General features: G+C 49.1%; 1 protein-coding gene across 3 annotated transcripts in view; it reads left to right on the top strand.

Moving 5' to 3' along the window:
* The window catches only part of LOC149370544 (uncharacterized), a 57,789-nt gene that overhangs the window by 20,882 nt on the left and 15,812 nt on the right, over positions 1–21,095 (top strand). For 2 of the 3 annotated variants that reach the window (XM_089583636.1, XM_089583624.1), the window contains exon 5: positions 16,830–16,946. The exons of the other annotated variant lie outside the window; for it this stretch is intronic. In XM_089583636.1, the coding sequence (XP_089439762.1) occupies positions 16,830–16,946 (117 nt within the window). The remainder of the gene's footprint in view (positions 1–16,829; positions 16,947–21,095) is intronic. 3 annotated transcript variants of the gene reach the window in all.

Below are 21,095 nucleotides of genomic sequence, written 5' to 3'. Positions count from 1 at the left end.
GAACCCCAGGTGGTCGAAATTTCCGGAGCCCTTCACTACGGCGTCTCTCATAGCCTGAGTCGCTTTGGGACGTTAAACCTCATAAACCAAAAACAAACCAAACCACTTCTTTTACTGACGGGTCACTTTTATGTCGGAAGTCAGAGTGGCTTCAGAGTTATCTGGAGAAAGAAATGACAGTAACACGTCGGTAACCCTACAGCAGAGATATTTCTTTTTATTTTGCTGCTGTTTCGCGGCGAGGTTGGATCGCCTTGCCGTTACAACCCGGATTTCTGATTCGCATTGAAGCGAAGGATGACGGCGACGACTTTCGCTGGAAAACTAAAACCTTTATCTATGTCGGAGTAATGCGGTTGCTACAGCCGTCTCAGCTCAGCCTGTAAAAGCTCCTGGTTAGAAACCCCAGATTCGCGCCAAATTCCCCAAAAACCTCGGTTTGCCACTGATTCGGTGCACGCTCTCATGACACAATAGTCATCTGTATCCCTGTGTCAAGGCGGACCTACCGTACTTTTAACGACATTCGCGTGACCAGCTTAAAGCACAAGGGAATAGAAGAACAAATGAAATCACGTTTCATAGCATCTTCCCTCTGCACTTCGGCTCGGCGTAGGCTAACAGAGGCAGAAGCACACACGCGAAAAAAAATCGTCGCCTCCAATCCTGTCCTTCGGAATGGCGTCGACCAACACAAAAAATAAAGCGCACGCACCAAAGGGAACCACCTCGGCGCCGGCCGCTGTTAGACTGCAAAATCAGGCAAAGAACGTGGCTGAGGTGTATATCTCGCTCGCGCGACGCAAAAACTATGTTATGGCAGCGATGCAGGCGTAAATGGAATGAAAAAGAAAGCAAAAGGCCGGCTGCTTTGAAAGCGCGATCTTTACACTGGCACTGCGAAGTCCGTGTTTCTGGACTCATGTGCGTCACCTAGAAGCTGTGTGGTTCCCCACATGGTCATTTAGCGGAGCTCATACCCTTAAACAAAAGAAGAGAAGCGTTCTCTGAGAAATGGCGGCATATGTGAAGCTGCAATCGCGAGCACACCTGTACAACAGGACTGAGTCGCAGTTTCCCTCGCGATATTGTCCACCTGATGTTCATATTATCACGGACGCCGGTAGGACGTTCTATTCCTGGCAGAACAGTACCTGGCGAGCACACTGGGCAGAGCGCAGCCGGCAGGCCTAGCACCGAGCAGAAGAGGACGAAGTCCGGAGCGCGACAAAGGTCGAAGACAGACCGCACGGGGGCGCCGGTAGAGTGATGTCTAAACTAAGTGCGGCATTGCCCCTCCCCTCTGGAAAGGCATCGACTCGATGCCTGAAAGTGAGGGGGAGCCACGTGTGGGTGTTAACCGAATCCCAGGCACTGAACGTGGTGAGAGTTGTCCTAGCGGGCATGGTATGGCTTGAGTCTTGCGACGTGCAGAATTTCGGATGTCGGCGGGCGTCTGGAAGAACGAACACTCCCTTGCGGGCGCACTTCATAAGTAACGTCGCTGAGTTTGCGGAGTACCTCGTAGGGGCCGAAGTAACGGCGCAAAAGCTTCTCGGAGCGACCGCGCAGACGGATGGGGCTCCAAACCCACACTTGATCGCCAGGCTGGAAAATGACTTCACGGTGACGGAGGTTATAGCGGAGAGCATCGACTTCTTGCCGCACGCAGGTTCGTTGCCGAGCCAGCCGGCGGGCAGCCTCTGCATGACGAACGAATGCATCAGCGTCGGCAACGGATGGGCGTGCAATATCGGGCAACAACATCGTGTCCAACATAGTCACGACTTCACGACCGTGTACCAAACGAAATGGCGTGAACCCCGTCGTCTCTTGAAGGGCAGTATTGTAGGCAAACGTGACGTACGGAAGGATTTCGTCCCAGTTCTTATGGTCATCGTTGACGTACATAGAAATCATATCAGCGATAGTCTTATTCAGGTGCTCGGTTAGGCCGTTGGTTTGAGGATGGTAAGCTGTGGTCTTACGATGACTTGTGCCACTGAGCCGCATAACTTCCTGAGTAAGCGTGGACGTGAACGCTGTGCCTCGGTCAGTTAAAACAACATAAGGGGCGCCATGGCGGAGGACTATGCTGATGATGAAAAAGTCAGCAATTTCAGCAGCAGTGCCGCGGGGAAGGGCTTTCGTCTCACAATACCGGGTGAGGTAGTCGGTGGCAACCACAATATACCCGTTACCCAATGATGACGTGGGAAATGGGCCCAGGAAGTCCATGCCGACTTGGTGGAAAGGAATTCTCGGCGGAGCAATGGGTTGGAGCAAGCCAGCCGGCTTGAAAGGTGGTTTCTTCCGACGTTGACACTCGCGGCAAGTGCGTACATAACGCTTGACAGCCGCAGAAAGCCTGGGCCAGTAATAGCGGTGACGAACTCGTGCCATCGTTCGAGAAAATCCGAGGTGGCCGGAAGGAAGCTCGTCGTGGCATGCCTGCAAAACGTCAGTGCGGAGCGCCGTTGGAACCACGAGCAGGTAACCAGAGTCAGACGGGCCGTAATTTCATTTGTAGAGGACGCCATCTCGCAAGCAAAACGACGACAAGCCACGCGCGAATAGACGAGGCGGTAACGAGGCGGTACCCTCAAGATAATCGATGAGTGGCCGCAATTCCGTGTCGTCCCTCTGTTGTTGAGCGAGGGCGGACGTGGTCAGAGCACCAATAAATAGAGGGTCATCTTCGAGGTCATCAGAGCTGGACGGGATAGGAGCACGGGACAAGCAGTCTGCATCGCTATGTTTGTTGCCCGACTTGTAGACAACTGTTACATCAAATTCCTGCAAGCGAAGGCTCCAACGAGCTAGCCGGCCCGAGGGGTCTTTAAGATTCGCGAGCCAACACAGTGAGTGGTGGTCACTCACGACCCGAAACGGGCGACCATACAAGTAGGGCCGGAACTTCGTTATCGCCCACACAACAGCTAGGCACTCCTTTTCAGTGGTTGAGTAATTCGCCTCGGACCGAGACAGCGTGCGGCTGCCGTAAGCAATCACGCGCTCAACACCATCTTGCCACTGGACGAGGACTGCACCAAGGCCAATGTTGCTGGCATCGGTGTGAAGTTCTGTATCCGCCTCCTCGTCAAAATGGGCAAGAATGGGCGTTGTTTGTAGGCGTTTGCGGAGCTTTTCGAAGGCGTCCTCCTGTTCCTGTGCCCAGACGAAATGCTGATCGTCTTTTGTCAGCCGTGTGAGAGGCTCAGCCAGCCTGGAGAAGTCTTGCACGAAGCGTCTGTAATATGCGCAGAGGCCAAGAAACCGGCGCACAGCTCGCTTATCAGTGGGAGTCGGGAACGCAGCCACAGCGGCCTTCTTGTCGGGGTCGGGGCTGACACCCTCAGGTGTCACAACATGGCCCAAAAACTTCAGCCGTTGGTACGCGAAGTGGCATTTTTCGGGTTTTAGAGATAGACCGGCTGATCGGATTGCCGTCAATACTGCACTCAAGCGTTTGAGATGTTCTTCGTAGGTCGCAGCGAAAATAACCACATCATCAAGATAGTCGAGACACGACTGCCATTTGAGGCCAACCAGGACAGTGTCCATCATTCTTTGAAAGGTGGCAGGAGTGGTACACAGGCCAAAGGGGAGCACTTTGAACTCGTACAAACCGTCGGGGGTTATGAACGCGGTCTTTTCACGGTCACGTTCATCGACTTCGATCTGCCAGTACCCACTGCGTAGATCAAGAGAGGAAAAGTATCGGGCATGACGCAGGCGATCGAACGAGTCATCAATTCGGGGTAACGGATAAACGTCCTTTTTAGTAATCTTGTTGAGGCGACGATAGTCGACGCAGAATCGGAGAGTGCCATCCTTCTTGGCGACCAGCACAACGGGCGAAGCCCACGGGCTTGTTGACGGCTGGATAATCTCGTCGCGGAGCATTTCCTCAACCTGCCTCCGAATCACCTCCCGTTCTTTCGCAGACACTCGATAGGGGTGGTGTTGTATAGGCCTCTCGCCTTCATCCACTACAATGCGGTGTTTAGCGACCGATGTTTGCAGAACTTTAGAAGTGGTCGCAAAGCAGTCACGAAAAGAGTCGAGGATCATGTGGAGGCGGTGTTTCTGATCGGCGGTTAGGTCGGGGTTCACGTCAGTCATAACAGGGGCGTCAGACGTCGGTGCATGGGTATCGTTGAGGGACAAGGCGCAGTGGGAGACTGAGTCACTAATTTCATCGAAATAGGCTATGGCGGTTGCTTGCGGCAAGTGGCGGTATTCGGCGCTGAAGTTCGTAACAAAAAGCTGCGTTCGCAGTCCGCGGAGGTAAGTAACACCTCGCGCAACGCAGACTTGTTGACTCAGCAGTAACGACAGGTTACCTTCCGCAACCCCGTGAGGAGTGCGTGGGTTGGAGCATTCCACCGTAATAAACAAACTGGAGCGTGGTGGTAGCGTGACATTGTCATCACACACGCGAAAAACAGGCCTGTCGGGCTCCCTGCTATCGGCTATGGCACACTGAGGTGAGAACGTCACGACAAGTTCGCGGAGGTTGATTATCGCACCGTGTTCCCGAAGGAAATCTATCCCGAGGATGAGGTCCTTCGAGCAATGAGCCAATACAGCGAAGCAGGCAGTGAAGGTGACACCACGAATCTCCATTCTAGAGGTGCAGACGCCAAGCGGTGTCACCAGATGGCCTCCAGCTGTCCGTATGTGCGTTCCAGGCCAAGGTGTCAGTACTTTCCTCAGGACAAGCGTCAGACCACGACTCATGACGGCGAAATCGGCGCCGGTATCTACGAGAGCAGTCACGCGGCTGCCATCAACGGTGACCGGGATTTCAGCCGAAGCTTGGTCACCTTCAGAAAAACGCTGTGTGAGGGAGGTCGGAATAGGGGATCGTTCTCGCTGTCGGGTTGGGGCGTCAAGCGGAGGCGTCTCCGTTCGTCGAAAAGTCGTTGGACTTAAGGGTCGTTCAGACTGTCCAATTGGGGCGTCAAGCGAAGGCGTCTCTGGGCGTCGAAAGGTCGTCGCGGCGTGGGGTCGGAGGTCGGGTCGCATGCTAACGTCGGTGAGCGGAGGATGTTCGTCATTATGTCCTGTGAGGGCGGCCCTACCTCGGGGGTCGCCGTCCTCAGTTTTCCCGACGCGGGCTGGAGGACTGCCGGACGTAGGACTGGCGGGCTGGTGAAGAAAACCGTCGAGGTGACGGTGACCTGGACTGACGTTGGGCAGTGGGTGCAGGTGGGACGTTGGCCGCTAGGTACTGATCGATCTCGCAGGGTCGTTCACCATAGCATGGCAGGGGTGCGTCTGGCGAAAAGCCGCGCAGGCCAATCCGGCGGTACGGGCAGTGACGACGGATGTGGCCTGCTTCGCCGCAGTGGAAGCACAGGGGCCTGTTGTTCAGCGTTCGCCACATGTTTGCCTTCGTGACGGGTGGGCGGTCGTCTGGCAGCGCTGTCGTATGCGGGAATCGGTGGGACGGCGCGGTAGGGGCAGGAGAGTAGAACGCCGGCGGTGGTGGCGCAGGACTTCGCAATGCCTCGCTGTATGTCATCACATAGGGCGCTGACGGTTGCGGAGGTGGAGTGGGCTGCACCGTGCGGCGTATCTAGTCACGGACAGCCTCCGAGATGGCGGTGACACTAGGAGGCTGCTCCACAGAGCGAAGCTTCTGCAGCTCTTCGCGAACGATGCTCCTGATGAGCTCTCGGAGGGAGGTGTTCTCCTCCCCGGGCCTAGGCATGTGGCTCTCCACAGCAGAGATGTTTGACGGACGGCCGTAGTGCGCAAACCGCTGCTGCAGGGCGCGCTCCATGCCTGCCGCTTCCTTTGCAAAATCGGCGACTGTAGCCGGAGGATCGCGCACGAGCCCAGCGAACAATTGCTTCTTCACTCCCCGCATCAAATGGCGCACCTTTTTGGCTTCCGACATCGAAGGATCAGCGCGGTTGAAAAGCCGGGCCATATCCTCCACGAACATCGCCACGCTCTCGTTTGGCTGCTGCGCTCTCGATTGCAGGGCGAATTCAGCACGCTCCCCCCGTTCGTTGCTGCTGAACGTATCCAGCAACTGGCGCCGGAAGTCTTTCCAGGTGTGGATGGCGGACTCGTGGTTTTCGAACCACGTCTTGGCGGCGTCCTGGAGGGCAAAGTAGACGTTCCGAAGCTTGCGGTCCTCGTCCCACAGATTAAATTCAGCGACCCTGTCATACCCGTCCAACCAGTCCTCCACATCTTCAAACTTGTCACCATGAAACGACGCGGGCGTACGAGGCGAATGAAGAAGCAGTGGTGGCGAACTCACAGATTGCTGGAAAGTCTGGCTGGCCACCGTAGAGGTCATCTTGCGGGATGGCGCGGTGAGGGGATTGTACTCGGGGGCTAAGCCTTTCAAGCGGCGGCTTCACTTGTGGACAGGTGTCGTGTCCAGGGGGTGTGGCTGAGCGCTGGAGGTTCCTGGGACCTCTTCGTACATAGATCGTACCCCGCACCTCCACCAAAAATGTCACAGACGCCGGTAGGACGTTCTGTTCCTGGCAGAACAGTACCTGGCGAGCACACTGGGCAGAGCGCAGCCGGCAGGGCCTAGCACCGAGCAGAAGAGGACGAAGTCCGGAGCGCGACAAAGGTCGAAGACAGACCGCACGGGGGCGCCGGTAGAGTGATGTCTAAACTAAGTGCGGCAATATGCCTAGCTTTTGGCGCGGGTCCTCATGAATGCGACCTTGTGGGCACATGACTCGCAGGCCGGCTGGAACAAATATTTCTCGTGTTGCGTGAAGATCTTGAGCTCAGTGGCTCTACAACTTCAATCTCAAGAGGATATCAGAGAAGTGAGTTCATGCAAGAACCAAGACACTGCGGTACAGGCGTTTGAACATTTTTCTATGTACCATGTCGCCCGTCCCCAGTCCATCAGTCTGCGTAACATTCAGTGTCTTTCACGGCGCCTAAGAACGCACAAACACAAAAAGCAGCACATGCACACGGTATTCAGGGAACGTTCACCGTACGTCGGAGGGGGTCATGGCTGAAACTTCACTGTACTTCTTCGATGCTATATTGGGAAGGCGACACAATGCGGGTGCCACATTTGGGGAGGCGAGGCAATGCTCAAGCACTCGCCGAGTTTGCTCCCTTTCGGCGAGTGATATTTAAGCTGTTGCGCTGGTATGCGACCGCCCACCTTGTGAGCTTTAAACCATGTGGTGTACACGTCTTCAGGTAAGACGAACGGTAACGGTGGAACACGACATTTATTTTGGCCGCGAGCACGAAGTAAAATTTTTTCCAGCGCTTTGATAATAGTCAATGTTCCACGCATAATTCCGCGCCTAAGACCACCTCGACTGTGTTGGTATATAGCAGTGGCTAATGAAAGGAATCAGACTCTCCCGAACACGCTCGTTCATATACGACAGACAGGCGCCAGCTGCAATCGCAGACGCATACCTGTACATCCAATGAGGCTTGCTGATGTCCGGTGCTCTGAGCATAGTCATTCGGCAAAGTGGCATTTCTATTTGGTCGAATGCTTGTTGAGCTTCTTTCCGACCGAGGGATTGGGTTTGGCACTCGATGCTTCTTGAGAGCTGTATCTTCTGCGTATCTGCTCACATACTAATTGCAGTATCCACTAAGCGCCAGAAAGCTAAGCAGCTCTTTCTTAGCCGTTGGTGCGGACAGGTCCCGTACAGCAGCGTGTTACGATCTGGTACACGCGTACCTCCTGCTACTACTTTTCCCATGCATCTTAAGCGCGTCTGGGAAATCTGACATTTTTAACCGCTTATTTTGAGCTTAGCCTCTCGTAAAACAGTCAGAATTGACTCTACATGCTTCAGGCCTTCCGGCCATGGCTGCGAGAACATCGCGACATCGCTGAGGTACGCAATGGAATAGGCTTTGTGTTTGTCCCGAGGTATGTACTTGGACTGTAAACTTTGATGGAGCGTTTTAAGGCGGAAGCCTTTAATGCCTCATCGTTGTAAGCAGCAGTTGTCGACAGAAATGTCACGCTTTTCAATTGGTCGAAACGGTCGTGACGTCACAGTGCACCAATTTCCAACGGGGACATTTGTACTTTGGCTACTAACCATGCAACCAATTAAAGGGAATGTATAGTGATGCTCCAAGTAAGTGGGACTGAGTTTAGTTAATTGCTTACTTACCCAATTAGCCTAATTAACCTTTCTAGTCAGACCAGATAAATAAATAAAACCGAGTAGGAAATTGGCCGAACTTGGAAATCGAACCCCGGTCTCCGGAGTGCGAGACGAGCACGCTACCACTCCGCCATGCCAGCCCGATGGTTTGGTATCAACAAAGGCGCGTCTGGTGAATACGGTGTTTTCGTTCACTCCCATCTTCCTCCCTTCCCGTTACGGCGAGGTTTAGGCGTCGACCGAGATATGAGAGACATATAATTTCCTTTCCTCAAAAACCAATTCACCGGCGAGCAAGTCGTAGAGCCGAACTGGCGATGGCGTTCTATGGACTCTCTGGCAGCGTTGCAAGACGCTGTCGCGTTCCGCTCTTACAGGCGAAGCTTAACATCTTAACCACACATCAGTGACACAAGTAGCAACACTGCGCTTAAGGCTTTCGCCTCACCGCACTTGAGGTCAACAAAGTGCCCCCCTGAATTTTTTTAGCCTGAAGAGAATGCCTCGCCAAGGGTATACTGGCCCCCGTACGTCACGAAGGAAGTTAGGTGGTAGCTCTCTTGTTCTAAAGTGACCTGCCAATAGCCACTTCGTAAATGTATTGCAGTTACAAATCTTTACTGGCCTACTTTCAAGACGAGTACCCGGGTATGACTCATAACGAATACGCCGCCATATTTCAGTGCTCTTATTGATAAGTCAAGCGTTTTTAACTTTTTCAAAGAAGCCAATGCACTTGAAAAACTGAATTCCTACTCCGTGCTTGACTATTTATTGACACACCTCATCCACCTTCTCCGTCGTGAGAAGACGGCTGAGGTCACTATTCCGTCGGTTCGGGACCTCGAGATCCTTGCACAGCCAAGGATGGCTGCCGAGGTTGCCAACCCTTTTTAAAGCATTCAACATAAGTCTCTTTTAAAATTTTGTCTTATATTTTTACTGGGTTGCACGAATTACTTTTTAGGCCCTTAACACCTCCATTCATTTAGACTTTTGTATAACATCCTATATAAAAAAATTTTTATACCCTGAGCTTGGCGCATGATAGCCTTAGTCGCTTATGCGCCATTAAACCCAACACAACACAACAACATATTTCAGTGCTCAGAACTAAATGTATTCAAAATGTGGCCGAACTGATCTATCCTCTTTTTCCCATGCAAGTAACGGGATGCGCTTATTCACTTTCGGCTGGGTATATCATACCTAGCTCTAACAGTTCTTAAACTTTGCAGCTGAACTGTTTTACGAGATGCTCATGTATACCATACGGAAAGGCTCGTTTTGGTCTGTAACGGTCGTCGATTACAACGCGATAAATGCTTGGCTCAGCGAATGCAGGAGTATCGCAACATTCTCGTGTTCCTTGCAAAAACGTCAGTTATTTCCAAGCATTATTCTTCCTTGAAATGCACGAATTTTGTCGGCTCAATCGGAATTTCAATGCGCGGAGTAGTTTTCGCAGAAAGCGCGCACTAGACTTTTTCAAACTCCTCATCTTCGTCGAATGATGCCTACATGACTGGCTCGCGTATAGTACGGCTGGGGTCTGTTAGCATATAGACCAGAATGTGGTACTCTCACACCGGGAGCGGTCCGCGCCTAGTTTGAAACGAAGGCATCAGGTGCCATCTTCCGCCGGGTTGCCAAAGAGCTGCGAAGTGCCTTTGCGCCATGCACAACAAGCGAGCGTTGCGATCCCTCAGTGTGGTTAAAAATGTGCGTGTCATGCTTCTGGAAGTAGAAGAAATCACCTGAGCATCGCTGCGTTCTTTTCGCATACATAACAACCAGAGAAAAACAAGTGGCGGGGTTGTGAGGCGGTGTATGTGATGTGCGCGCCGTGTGTCGAGAGCTCTGCCGCTGCGGAGTGTTCAGCCTGCACCGTTTCTAATCTGGCGGCAAAAATGCTAAGCTGCGTAAAATATGGATTGCTGTGGTGCGTAGAACGAAGTTCGAGGCAAGTACGAAAGCACGAGTAAGTGCAGTGTTTAGTATGGTCGACCTGTGTGGCCATCGGATTACGTTTAGCATTTAGTGATGGTGTTATGGGAAAATGCAGGGATGCTCGCAGCATTCCCGACGGGGTGAATAAACGTCCCCTCTGTGGACGTGGAAGTCTGTTTCCTTGCTTCGAGCCGCTCTGCCGCTCTCCTCCCTGAGGAGGTTGGGTGAGCTGCAGTGGTGCCCAGCTATATACGTGTGGTGAGAGCTGGTTGGAGAAAGCATGATTGGAGAAAATCGCACGCGAAGTTCTTGCACTAACCGGAGGCAGGTGCCCCGGTGGTGGACAAGGGGACTGCAAAACCCATCGCTATTGAACATAACGGCCTCACTGAAAGTAGTGAACACAACGGCCTCGATGAAAGTCGCGGGAGAATTAACTCGATCACTGCAAAATACGTGTTCAATTACGGCGTCGTGCAGCCTTTACATTGTGCGGTTTAGCCGCTGCTCCCGTATGTGGCCTCGCGTGGCAGGCCGGAAGTCCACATGGCGGAAAATGGTGGCACTCAAATTTCTTTCGTGTTCTGGTCTAAACAAGAGAAATTTTCGCGGCCCAGTGTCAACGGGATACAAATTTTATCTTTGTTGTCCTACTGGAAGCGATAAAAACGTTTCGCTGAAAGTTCGCCCCACCATCAGGCTCAACAGAACCTGGTCGCCGCCGTTTCAGCCATTATGGTGTATAGCTCTGTTATATGCCTTTGCATCGCTACCTCGGCGAGCGGGAGCCGTTATCTCAACCTGTCCACGAAGCTTCTGAAGCAATTATGTGGGCTCCTCTCAGAGCCAACTTGGGAAACATATCTGACCTGTTCACGTGCGCTGAAAGATCGCGAGTGGTCTGGTCGGGCTCCTGCCGTAATGCACTCTAAATCGGGCAGCATGTTTGTTTCCTGAGGTATTTCGAGGTGCGCCCACAATACAAATGGGATTAAGTTGTTCCAGATTTTGTAGCATTTGTGCATAACGTGACTTGCCATGTTTCTTAGTATGCGATTACACCTCTCGACGATCCCATCGTCTTCTATATGTTATGGCGTAGCAAAGTGTGGGTAGCGGCCAAGCCTAGCTAGAAAAGCCTGAGTCAGCTGCGAGGCCATGTGCGGTCCTTGGACGCTACTTATTGTAGCGAGAGCTACACTTTGAGAATTCAGCGTGGCACCCCTTGAGCTCAGCGGCGGCGCCGTGGCCTTGAGCCGGTTGGTCACGTGGTGTAGAGCAGGTGCTCCTGCCGGCGACGTGGCGCGCCGGCGAAATCGAGCTACACCAGCTTTGCGCATGCGCCGTGTCGAGTGGGAGGGGGTGCGGGGGGATGGAGAAGAGGAGAGGTGTCGCAGCTGTATAAGTAGGCGGCTCGGCGGAGCTCTCGCGTCCCTCCAGGTTTAAGCAGAGCTAAACCGCAGTCAATTTTTACCTCCTCCTGCCGGCGTGGTTGCTATATAGTTGTAGTGTTCGGCTACTGACCAGAAAGACCCGAGGCGATCACTCTCACGGCGCTCTCTTTGCGATGAAGAGAAAAGGCGAAATGCTAGAAGCCCGTGTACTCGGCGATGTCAGTGCATGTTAAAGAACCCCAGGTGGTCAAAATTATCCGAAGCCCTCGATCACGCCGTCCCTCATAGCCTGAGTTGCGTTGGGATGTTAAGTCCCAATAAAACTGAACCAGTCAGCTCTTTATTGCGGACTTATTGGTAAGGTCGGTTATCAGTGTCCCTGCAATATATCCCGTCCCTCACTTCTATTTGGTGGAGATTTCCTTTTTCCAGCGCTTAAGATACACTTTGAATCTTCGATCTTGTAAATCAAGATTGTGTGAGGTGTCCGTGATGCTTTTGCGATGAAAATTTTCCCCCCTCCTAAATTTTCAACTATGTAGATGCGGTTTGGCTACGGCAAAACTTTGTCACACATGCGGCGGAGTTTAAACAGCAGAAGATTTGCTCCTCTCTTGCCGGCGGTTCGCTCTTCAGACAAAGACCTATCTGGAGGTCCCTCTCTCGAGGCAAAGGCTCCCTGTGTCACTCCAAGTTCTCCTCTCGTTCGGTGCGAGCGCCAAGACATTCGCGTTAAGTAGGGTTTGAGGTTGCCTTCGCGACTATAATATAAGAACTGGAAGGTTTCCTTGTTAACTGGATTTAAAATTCTTTCACATGTCTAAAAATATGCATTTTTCTTCTTCCTTCATATTTCAAGAATGTTTTACTTAGCTTTATCCTATTTCAATATTTTTCGTATTTGTCATTATTGACCTGTTCTTCTCCGCCTCATAGTTTTCTTTTCCTCGCAATCGCCTATGTGATTTCACTTGACATTCACGACCAAACCCTGGCTAATCTCCCGCGTGTGTATGTGCCATGGCTAGTGAGATCAAGAACAAGAACAATAACAACACTCGCTCGATGATGAAGTTAGCCCTTCCAAGAACAGAAGCCTGTAAAGGAAGAAACGTAGCCTGCATTGGATCCCCTCTGCCGGGGCTTCCAAACGGGGAAATAGAAAGGGGAGTGTTTGTGACTGCGCCGAAAAGGTTTGTCCACGCTTGATAGTTGATAGCGCGAAGCAGCAAGCGGCGAGAGGCAGTAATGGGAGCTCACAGCAGATAGGTGGGAATGTAGGTCAGCCCCGCCCAACGCCAAATACTGGTGCGAATCTTTCCTTAACACGCATTCCATAAGTTGCAGCGAAGCTATGACGTCCCATAATGCAAGGGCGAATTATGTGCTGAGTGGCTGTAACAACAGCCACTGTTAGTACAACTGGAGTAAACGACGCGTTGGTAGAAAAGTGGATATAAACCCTACATTCTGCCGAGAAGTACGCGAGATTAAGCTGCTGTATTTCAGGGGCCGGTAACAAGCATGTTTTTCGTGCAGAAGATGTATGAAAAATTTTATAGGTTGAGGTATCATCCACAGCATATTGATGGGAAATGTATGGGAGAGCTAAAGCTAAAAAATATATCCTTAATAAAAACTTTTAGCCTTTTAAAAATAGAATGAGAAAGAAAGAGAGGGTAGCGGAGAATGAAAAATTATCAATGCTGAGCTCGCAGTCACAGGAAACGTTCAAGCAAGCACTTGATCTAGGAGATTACCCAGGAACGTTTCAAACAAAACACTGACCTAATAAATATCAATAGCATCTGAGCATGGGGTTTTTTCTAAAGGGAGCATACCATGACGTGTGACATTGCTCTCTTTTCTTATTTATTATAATAACAGGGCACTAACCATGTCATCAAGATGTCCACAAAATTCAGTGCTTCAAAAAATCCTCATTCGAAGATTTTATTACACAGTAACATGAAAGTAGTGCAAACGTTCGAGGCGGCATACGCTTCGTATTTGCAAGAGATGGGGCTATAGATTTATTTTGTGAGGCCGTTTCATCATCATGAGCATGAATATTAGTCAAGCATTGTTTCACTCCGTGCATTCACCATAAAAACAGTCATTCAATTCTACTGCATGTGGCATAAAATTAGCGAAAATGAGAATGGAACAGGCATTTTTGTACGAACTACCAAGTGATCATCTGAAAATCGTATCTGACACCTCCCGAACTGGCGTCATAAGACACCTTTCTGGTTTTTATAGTCACTCTGTGACAATGGCATACCACGCTACCAATGTTGCTGTACCGCCCTACTTTTACAATGTGATGTCAGAGGAGCAGTTGTCACTTTCCCACTTTCGTAAGGAGCATCAGTTCGCGCGCTGTGCGCTCGTCGTCACGAACCACATATCGTCTTTCCGAAGTCAGCAGTGTGAAACCCTTACTATAGAAACTGTGGCAAGGTAAGGCAAAAAGCAAGCACGTACACATAGTAGATGAGAACATAGTACGAGGAGAAAAAGTAAGCAGGCATTTGAATTAACGCTGGTAAAGAGCGAGCAGCCGCACGCAACGAAGTCATGGGATGACGAGATACGTCGGCCAAGACCAGCAGCAAGCGCCAAGGAAGCCCCAGAATAGTCAAGTTCATAGAGTTTCTTAATATAACTAGATGGCAAGGTGGAAGCACTACACTCCATCCACTATGAAGAGGCTAGGAATGCCGGGAAGAAGAAGCTTATTTGCTTGGCTTGGCTCTTAATGGGCATAAAACGGGGGTTCAGACATAAAGATACTACTCTTCTTGAGAAGAGCATCGAAGAAATACTGTGAAAGTTTTCATACTAGTTTAAAAATAACCTTCCACTAACACTGAATCTATTGAAGAAGTGAAAAACTCAGTATTGAAATGACTTAATCAGCGCACAGAAGAGAGCACCACGACGCAGCTACCACTTTCGAGGTACAATCCACGCTTTCAGCCTCACACTAGCCACGTAAAACAAGAAATCTCGTCCTCCCGGCATTCCCGTGGTGGCTGAAGTGTTCTTCAAGAAACTCTCATGTACGGTGGCGCCAGTTCTCCCCCTAGGTACTATTTAGGAACTCTGAGTCAAGGTGAATTGTATGATAGCCGCAGCCCGTTGCTGTGAAGGAACGCGAACATAAATATTTTTTAAATAGAAAGCTGTTGTACCTTCCAACCAAAAGACCACAACCAAAATATTTTTCTAGTCACTAATAAGTTCCTTTTTATTCATTGAATTGTAACCAGAACGGAGTTTCAGATGCTTATAAACCCCAGGTATCTAACCAAACAATTTTCTTTTTTTTGCGTTTATCCGCTAATTTTATTTTGGCGCTCCCATTCTATTGCAACAGTAGATGTCGCTGGCACTTGGTTCTTGACTGTATTCGAGCTCCGCCTTCGCGAACTACGTAAGCTGACCTTGCTCCGGGCCGCTCAGGGTTACGTGCTCTAAGTCTAGGGATAATGCCTAGTCGAGACAGCGTGTGTGTGAGCATGCATGGCCGCATTGATAACATTGCCAAATCTTCGCTGTTTGCTGAGCTCACCGGCTTCGCCATATCCTTTAGCCATTCGGAGCGCTGTATGCGGTGCAAGGCTGCGAAACTACTGACCGGATAGGGGCACTATGCATTGCTTTCTTTTTTTTTTGCGTGTGAGAGCTCTGGCGGGAAACATTTGGTGTGATGTATGGGGTTTAAAATCCCAAAGCGGCTCCGGTTATGAGAAATGCCGTACTGGAGGGCTACGAATAATTTCGACCACCTGGGGTTCTTAAACGTGCACTAGTATCGCAGAACACACGCACAACCCAGTGTCTAGCATTTCGCCTCCATCGAAATGCGTCCACCGCGGCCGGGACCGAACCCTGTAAGCAGCCGAGCACCATAACCATTGAGCCACGATGACGTATAACGCGCAACATTTCATCGAATCATCGTGCCAGAGCGTTCTGATGACCGAAGCAAGCATCAAAGTCCTTGTACGCTAAAATTTTGTTGCAGAGCGTGCCGAGAGATGTTATCTCGGGGTTGCTTCCGCGGTCCACAGCGCCTTCACCGGCGATCGTTGGCGATGGCGGCTGTGGATGGCCGCGGCGATAAATTAGAAGGCAGTGTCATCATCGTGGTGGTGCATGCTCAGATGCAGGCTATCCCAAACGAGGCGTTATCGGTGGACGTCGCGCGTGGAGCCAAAGCAGGCTTTTCGAAGTCTGACAACTGACATGCTCACGAGTGTACTTGGGCCGAATGAAGGGCAGCCACTGAGGTATACGTCCCTCCGGTCACAGGCGGTCTGGACGCATACCATTCAGGGGATTGCTCCACGTGTCTCTCTCAGTCCGCTGCAATTGCGTCGCTTTGCGGAGTAGCTACTTCTACTCAGAGGGTCGGCCGTCGCTTGACATGCTTCACCCGGTTGAAGGTTTGGCAGATCATGGCACATCCTTTCCACACAAGCAAAAACCGAAACAGAACTCAGAGATGCAAGAAGTACTGAAAATAATGGACTTCTATTGGGGCAGCCTAGCAGCCCGCAATATGTTTTCGGGGCCATAAACCTATAAATTAAAAAAAAATTCCTTGTATATGTAAGAGGTCCTTAAGTAACTACATTAATTTGTGACAACGGAAAACAAAGTTAAAATGGGTTGAGTGTGGAGCCTCACTCTTCCAGCCAAAGTTTTTGTTGTTTCGAATTTCACCTTCCTCCCCTCTCTCTATCGGGCAATATTACTTGTAACTCAGTGCAACTTGATATATTTTTTTGCAAATCGAATGCCCTGAATTATCGACGCTGGATTAGAAACGTCTTTGAGGACGTTTCAAACATGAGCCCAGCACCCTAGAAACATGCGGTCCGCTGGCACTTGATTCAGATTTCTAGATAATTTCCGTGTAGTACAGGCTTACCTGAGCGTGCCCCTCCCTTTGAGACGAGGTTATGTCTGGAAAGTATTCTGTATTCTCATTTCGTTTATAAAGGATGATGTATTTGTTCAGCGAAAATAGAAAACACAGTTGCATTGAACAGAAGTCGGAGCTGCATGTGTGCTCTCTGTACTAGAAGAGAAACTTCGCAATATTGAAAAACACACCGTGGCCGGAACATATGTAACACACCTCCTTTAAGCCTTTCAGTGCACCGCAGGACATGTGTAGCACCATCCTTCTCGTCCGGAAGTTTTGATTTCGCTCTTAACTTCTGCTTACAAACAATTGCTTACCTTCCCAGTCCTACACTAATTTTGGCGGAAGGATTTCTGCTGGATGCAAACAGTTATTAACACATCTGTGCTGTTTCTCCTTTTACAGAGGACCGAAAAATTGCCAGACAATGAATATAGTGGGAGACCGGGCGAATGTGCAAGCGGTGTTTGTCAACTGAGAAATCTAATCAACGACTGCGACGATAGCAAAAGGCCAACAGTTGTAAGCAGGTTCTTCGCACCCTCTTTCACCTACTGGTTGTAAATAGCTATGGAGACAACATCCAGATGTACCCTACAGAGCTATTTAAATCTATGTCAGTGCCGAATATCTCTTCCTTTGTTCTTGCCCCAGGCTATCAAATAACACCATAAAAAGGGAGACAGATGGTAACCTGGTAGCCATGACCTTAACAGGAAAATGATCTGTGAGCTAATCATGATATATGCCACGCTGACAAAATCGGGACCTCTCTTCACCAACTCACGTACTGAATCGAAAGATAGTGTTCAGCACCAGCTGCAGTTTTATGCATAAAAGAAGAGGTTCCGTGAATGCTAGAAGCTTTTTGTTTTACAAATTCATTTCATTCTTTAGAACAGACAGTATTTTGTTTTCCAAATTATTCGTTATAGATAGAATGACCTGTACTGAGGCATACCTAAAGTAAAAAGAAAATACTTCTGGAGCTAAGCTTACCGCCTTAACGCGTTAACCACGAACGCCATTACAGCTTTAGTTTGGCGTTTTAAACTAATTCCACCCTCCCAACTATCTTTCTACCTTCCCTCTCGCACTTCGGTATCCTTCATTTCCTCTGAACGCAGACAGGAGGATATCCCTCTCTCCGTATTAGTACCTGCCGACCGCGGAAGGTCCCCATTGAATTGAATTAAATTAAAATAATTGCGCTGCACTAAATATATACATAAAATTACACAAATTCACCAAGTAATTAAGGTCCTACAGCTGGCGCTATAAGTTTCACGACAGAATGCAGGGATATATGGCTAGACAAAAACTTGGCTGTAAAATAAGAGAAAGAATGGAAGATATAGACGTTCCCGCCAGGCCTCGACAGGAGCAGCTAGGAATGATGAGCCCAGCTGTGCAGGCGGGACAGAGGACGTCACGTAGCATGTGCACCACGGAGTGAAGCGGTTCGATGCATGCCCCTGTGCGCGCACCGTAGGCACGCAGATTTGGATTGCACTATAAATTGCCAAAATTTATTGAGCCACAGCAGTGAGGTTATTCGGTTTTCGAAATCCTCCTTATCAATACAGTTATTACTGATGGGCCGCTAGAAATCTGGGATTGCAACCAGGCGCCTACCTATAATAATCATAATTTATTTCATCTGTTTATTCAACCGCAATATTCGTTTTTTTTGTCCCCTCTACCACTGCTATTTCTATGCCGCAAAAAGCGTACCTTTAATTCAAAAACCCATTTAAAAAACAATTAGCGCCCGGATTTTCTCGAACACCCATAGACAGTAGTTCTGAACAAAAGCATTTTTCAATGAGAAAGAGTTTATGAACGCAGTTTCCCCATATATTCTTAGATCTCACTTTAACAATCAATATGTCGGCAAATCCTTTCTTGGCAGTCTTGCATGTGTTTGCTATTAACATTTTTGCTAATGTCAAAAACGTTCCCATTGGTTTCCTACGGCAGTTTTAAGTACTCAATTTGAACGATTGAAAAAGTTTAGGAGATATTGAAACATATCGGAAGAATAGACCATTACCTCCAATATTTCCAAAACCGTATATTCAAAATGTTTGCCCAAGAGCGCTGAACATGCGATATCATTTAACTGTTATCTCTGACGAAGGTTGAGCCACAGACCGAAACTCTTGCTTACGTAAACAAAGGTAACCGCCTATATTGTGCCCAGTTCATTGCTAAAGTTTTCCTAAGCCCATTGACCAACGCAGGCTTATAGGTATATTTATACATCATGAATAGCAACGCACCTGCCTGATGCAAAAGTATGTAGGAAAAGTGAAAACATTTGTTCCAGGACACTTGCATTGCGGCCAACGTTTCGGCGGCTGGCTGCCGCCTGAAACCCATTTCCTTTAGGGATTGAACACACACACACACACACACACACACACACACACACGCACACACACACACACACACACACACACACACACACACACACACACACACACACACACACACACACACACACACACACACACACACTCACACACACACTCACACACACTCACGCACACACACACACACACACACGCACGCACGCACACACACACGCGCGCGCGCGCGCGCACACACACACACAGGTTGCCAGATCATGAAGTGTTTGACTACTTAAAACAGTATATAGCGAAGTATATATAGAGTATATAAGCGAAAGAAAACACCTTTATTTTATTCGCCGTTTGGATCGGAGGACCGAACATTTTCGAGAGAGATTTTTCATGCTGGTGTTTCAACTTTTATAGGGTTTGATCACAGAACAGTTTAATGGGAAACGGATAGGTAGTTCAGAAATAGGTAGGTAGAAGTAAAAAAAACAAGTGAATATAAAGAAATAAGCATGGATAGAAAAAAAGTGAGTGGGATCAGCAGGAAAAAATTTACAATGAGCAGAACATGCAAGGGGTGGGGAAACACAATATCCAGATGGGACGTGCTTTGTTAAGCACCAATTACTTGCTTATTGACAGGCGTGTCGAGCTCAGCTGAGATGGGCGACAGCGTGCGTTGCCGTGCAGCTATCTTCGTTGAAGAATGCGGGAAAATCTGGCTCCACCTGGCCGCGAAGGCAGAGGGGAAAAGAAGCTTGACACAATAACAGAGGGAGCTGGAGAAAAGCAACCTAAAGTTTTTTTTTTACTCTGCATTCGCTAACAATGCACCCCCTCGCTGGCTTTCATGCCTGAGTGTGGAGACTATCGAATGGAATACATAGCAAAAACACACAATTCCTTGCGAGTCAGGTTTAATAACCACCGCTCCAATGTCCAATTCCTCGCCAACCTGCCTATTTCGAAAGACCTCCGCGAGAAAGGCTGCGAGTTTGATAAACTTAAAGAAACAACATTACAGAGTGGCTTCAAAAACACTCGTGAGCGCGAACAATGAGAAGCATGTTTAATTTTAAATTTAACACTGTGCAAGGGGGCATTATCAGATGTTACGACACCCTAACCTCTCTTCCGAGGACAGACATCTATGAAAATACATAAATCACCTCTCACTGCGTCGTCTGATGTCATGCCCCTTCTGCATGCAACATTTGGGTTGTTACTACCGCCCCACGTTTGTCTAAACTTCTGGTCTTGCGAAGGTCACATATCTCTCTTTTTTTCCCTTTTTTTTTCTCATTTGTACTTCCTGCTTTTACACTGATACCATTCCTTCGGGTACCTCCCCTACGGTTTTCTTCTTGCGCTCTCTCATAGTCCACCCTCCGGGGCTAAACCAGCTGCGGGTGCAGTGGGACCGAATGCAGAGAAAAAGTACACTACATTAGGGTTTTTTCCTCTCCTGCTCCTTGTGTTGTTGGGTCAAGATTCTTTTCCCCCGTTTTCTCATGGCCAGGAGGAGCGACAAGTTCCGCAATCTTCTACAGAAGTAGCTGCACGGCCACGTGCACTGTCAACTATCTGAGCTCAGCTCTACACGTCTGTCAATGAGCATGCGGTGCTTAACAAGGCAGAGGTCGCATCTAGATATTGTATTTCTCTACTGCTTACACTTTCTACGCACAGTCCGTTTTTTCTTGCAGGTTCCGCTCGCTTTTGTTCCCTATCGATGCTTACTTCTTTATTTTTACTTGTACTTTTTAGTTCTATCTGCTCATTTCTGTTCTCTGTATATGTTTCTGGCTCTCGTGCAGCTCACGTGCGGTGTGTCCAACTCTATAAAAGAGGAAACTCCAGCGAAGAAAACTCACTCATGAAAAAGATGGGTCCTCAGATCTTAACGTATAGTCAAAGAAAAATGTTTCCTTTAACGATAATTACTTACTGCTGAAAGTTATTTAATTAAAAGCAAAAACAAAAATAACCATCCGCTGCCGGTGGGATCAAAACTCACGGCCCCGAATTTCGTGTCAGGTGGCCAACTGGGTTCTGGCGACGGCTGTTCAATCTTGTACTTTCGTGGGTATTTTGATGTTGCATGTGGGCTAACATACGCTACCTCTGACATAAAAATACCCTGAGGTTACATGCAACGCAAAAATACCGACAGGTTTCATATCTTCCGGAAAGTAGCCTCCGTGGGTTGCTGAATAATTTAAAGCTGGGTTTTGGTCTTGGTAATAAATATGCTTGTAAGTACTTCATAAACAAAAGCGAATGAGATAATCAGGTTAGACTTCTTCGT

This window comes from Amblyomma mixtum, chromosome 1 (genome assembly GCF_055824585.1).
Source record: "Amblyomma mixtum isolate Tamu chromosome 1, ASM5582458v1, whole genome shotgun sequence".
Lineage (NCBI taxonomy): Eukaryota > Metazoa > Arthropoda > Arachnida > Ixodida > Ixodidae > Amblyomma > Amblyomma mixtum.
This window is presented reverse-complemented; position numbering and strand designations above follow the sequence as displayed.